Genomic DNA, 3517 nt, shown 5'->3' on the forward strand with positions numbered 1-3517 from the left:
ACCCCTCACCAGAGCTCCCCTCCCCAGCCCACCTCCACCCACTGCCCCTTCAGCTGCAGCTCAGCTGCCCCCAGCCCCGCCAGGAGAGGGAGCCCGTGCCTGCATCACCAGGCTTCAGGCTCCGTCACCCTCAGTGGTGCGTCAGTCACAGCACATTAGCCGAGCCCCTGTCTTATGCCCCCTTGTCCTGGGACCCAGCCTGCCTCTGCCCTCCTTACCCAGCCCTGCGCCATGTCTAGCTCAGGCCGCCCACCTTCACCACAGGTGAGTCCAGTGAGCCGACAGTCCATACGAAACTCCCAGAAGCACAGCCCCGCTTCAGAGCCCACCCCCCTGGGGGATGCCCTACCACCAGTCAGCTCTCCACATACTCACAGGTAAGCCCCCCTCAAAGTGACGGAGCATGAAAGTGAAACCCTTCCGAACCTACAGGCTCTAAAAACATATGGGTATGCTGCCACCAGGTGGCAGCAAGTGCATTGGTCAAGTGGTTTAAAATACCACTTTTCCAGATTTGAAGCGGTTTTAACTGTATGATATATAATTAAAGGAAACATTTCAAAAGTCATGCACACATTCTCTACCCTAATGTATCAGCTCTGTCTGTGCGTCCACATGTATGTTTTAGAACCAAGGTTAGAAACTTACTAAACCACTGAACTTGAACTGCTTCAGGCCCAACCTCTGGTAGAGCCGCAAGAGGAGACTGGGGTCCTGGGCTAGTGAAGCCTCTCCCCTCCCTCCACCCCCAGCCCCCACTGTTTCCACAGAGGAGAAAGAACAAGCCCACGGCACTACGGGGAGTCCTGTCTTTCCTTGCCTCCCCTCTTCCCTTCTGTTCCCATTCCTGGTCCAGGATCTGTATGGGAAGCCCCTGACCCTGCCGCACCCCAGGATTCAATTTTGGGGGGAAGGGGGGGCCAGAAATCCATCTTCTAAGCAAGCATGGCCTCCCCTTGCCCATAATGTCAGCCTGGCTCCCATGGTCCCTGGCCTAGGACCACACTTAGAAACATTTTACCCTTTGACTTCAGTTCCTGGTCTGTCCACCCTGGCTCTGTCCTGACAGTCCATGGCCCCTTCATTTCCCTGAGCGCCTGGACATGGGAGCTGCCCTGATGACCAGGGCCACACTGACCAGGACGGACAGACGGCCTGGCCAGGTGACAGCCACAGGCCTGCTACATGCCAAAGCCAGGACCCCTCAGCCAGAGCCAGCCCCCACACGCGCTTGAGGTGCAGGTCCCACCCCACAGAGAGGAGCTAGAGACCCATCCTCCACTGGACCATTTGGGCTGTGTTCAGTCCTCAGAGGGGCTGTGGCTCTGAAGACATGCTGGCCCTCACTGGCCAGCTGGGGGCAGCTGTGACCCTGGCATTTCCCAGGAACTCCCCTGGCTCTGGTTCCCCTGGGGCGCTGGACTAGAGACCCCTGAGGTGGCCTGGGATGGGCCAGCCTTGCTGTGCCACAGGCCCCTGCGCCACTCCCACCTCCTGCCTGCCCCGCCTCCACGCCGGGCCCCAAAGCTCTGGGGCTGTCACAGTTTCCATTCCCGGCTGACGCTGCCTGCAGCCTCTCTCCACGGTGACCTCCAGAGCAGAAAAGAGGCAGCCAGCCGTGCACCTGGGAAGCTGCTGCCCCCCAGCCGCTGCCCAGGTCTCAGAGAAGACCCCAACCAGCCTGGGCCTCAGCCCCTCCTGTTCCTCACAGGGGCTACCAGCCAACACCAGCCATGGCCAAGTACGTCAAGATCCTGTATGACTTCACAGCCCGAAACGCCAACGAACTATCAGTGCTCAAGGATGAGGTCCTAGAGGTGAGGGGGCTGGACGAGGGGATGCAAGAGGGGGAAACGGGGCAGGGCTTCAAGGGAGGGGCTATCAGGGCAGGTGGGGAGCGGTCTAGGACCAGGCTGGGTGATGCCAGGACGGGGCACAGCGGCCTGCCCCTTTCTCCAGGGTCCCCGCCTCTGGGCTCTGATCAGGATCCGCAGCCTGTTGGAGGGGCCTCCCCATCTTGGGGATCTCTAAAGGCGTGCAGGGACCCCTGTGCCAGGCTGGGGGAGCGTCTGCACCACGTGGACCCAGCAGGGGCCTGTCATTCACACCCACCCAGGAGCCCCCACGTCTGCACTGGCTGCATCTGCCAGCCGGAATCCAGGCCACCCACTGCGGGACAGAAAGTGGAGCAGGCTGGGGGGAGTGGGCCACATGCACAGCCTGGTTAGGCGGTTCATGCCTGTAACTGCAGCACTGGGAGGCCAAGGCAGGAGGATCCCTTTAGCCCACGAATTTGAGACAAGCCTGGGCAACACCTCGAAACCCCATCTCTACAAAAAATATAAAAATTAGCTGGATGCGGTGGTGTGCGCCTGTGGTGCCAGCTACTCGGGAGGCTGAGGTGGGAGGATCGCCTGAACCCAGGAGGTCGGGGCTGCAGTGGGGAGTGATTGCACCACTGCACTCCAGCCTGGGCGGCAGAGTGAGACCCTGTCTCAGAGAAAAAAAAAGGGTCTCCCAGACTCCCTGAGGCAGGGTAGAGGAGGAGTAGCCCAGCGAGGGATGGAGGGGTGGAAACAGGGCTGCGGAGAGGATGGAGTGAAGCGGGGCTCCGGGAGACCCTAGGGCGCGCCCCAACCTCTGTAAAGTGGAACCAGCGGGTGGTCCCAGCCCCGCAGAGCCTGGGTGTGGGGAGGGGCTGACGGCGCGCCCCACAGGTGCTGGAGGACGGCCGGCAGTGGTGGAAGCTGCGCAGCCGCAGCGGCCAGGCGGGGTACGTGCCCTGCAATATCCTGGGCGAGGCGCGGCCCGAAGACGCCGGCGCCCCCTTCGAGCAGGTGAGCCCGCGGGGGTCCCTGGGGTCGCAGCCCCCGAGCGTCCTGGAGCAGCCCCGCCTGCGCCCAGCCCCGCCGCAAGGCCAGCCCCGCAGCTGAAGAAGCTGGGGCAGGTGCAGGGCTCCCTGGGCAGAAGGGAAGGGCTGGTCCCCAGGCCAGGGGAGGGGTGGGGTCCCGGGCAGGTGCTGGGAGGCGGGGACGGGGCGTGGGGAGCCTGATCGCCTCCCGCCCCCGCAGGTCGGTCAGAAGTACTGGGGCCCCGCCAGCCCGACCCACAGGTTGCCCCCAAGCTTCCCGGGGAACAAAGACGGTGAGAGCTGCTGTTTCGAGGCGGAGGTCCCGCGTCCAGGCCACCTGGGGGAGGGAAGGGTGGGCAGGTCCCTGGGCCGGGGGCGGGGCCAGGGGCAAGGCAGCGGCGGGCCTGAGTCGCGCCCCCCCTCAGAGCTCATGCAGCACATGGACGAGGTCAACGACGAGCTCATCCGGAAAATCAGCAACATCAGGGCGCAGCCACAGCGGCACTTCCGCGTGGAGCGCAGCCAGCCCGTGAGCCAGCCGCTCACCTACGAGTCGGGTCCCGACGAGGTCCGCGCCTGGCTGGAAGCCAAAGCCTTCAGCGCGCGGTGAGCGGGGGATGAGCGAGGGATCCGGGTGGGGGTGGGAGGCGCGGTCCAAGGTGCGCA

At 63.7% G+C, this 3517-nt stretch overlaps 1 protein-coding gene across 1 annotated transcript in view; it reads left to right on the forward strand.

Annotated features, from left to right (window-relative positions):
* The window catches only part of EPS8L2 (EPS8-like 2), a 23259-nt gene that overhangs the window by 18395 nt on the left and 1347 nt on the right, over positions 1–3517 (forward strand). The window contains exons 15-19 of the mRNA XM_011930141.1: positions 265–377; positions 1712–1817; positions 2718–2837; positions 3072–3144; positions 3277–3452. Coding sequence (XP_011785531.1) covers positions 265–377; positions 1712–1817; positions 2718–2837; positions 3072–3144; positions 3277–3452 — 588 coding nt within the window. The remainder of the gene's footprint in view (positions 1–264; positions 378–1711; positions 1818–2717; positions 2838–3071; positions 3145–3276; positions 3453–3517) is intronic.

The sequence above is a fragment of the Colobus angolensis genome, unplaced genomic scaffold (genome assembly GCF_000951035.1).
Source record: "Colobus angolensis palliatus isolate OR3802 unplaced genomic scaffold, Cang.pa_1.0 Scaffold84, whole genome shotgun sequence".
In the NCBI taxonomy this organism is placed as follows: domain Eukaryota; kingdom Metazoa; phylum Chordata; class Mammalia; order Primates; family Cercopithecidae; genus Colobus; species Colobus angolensis.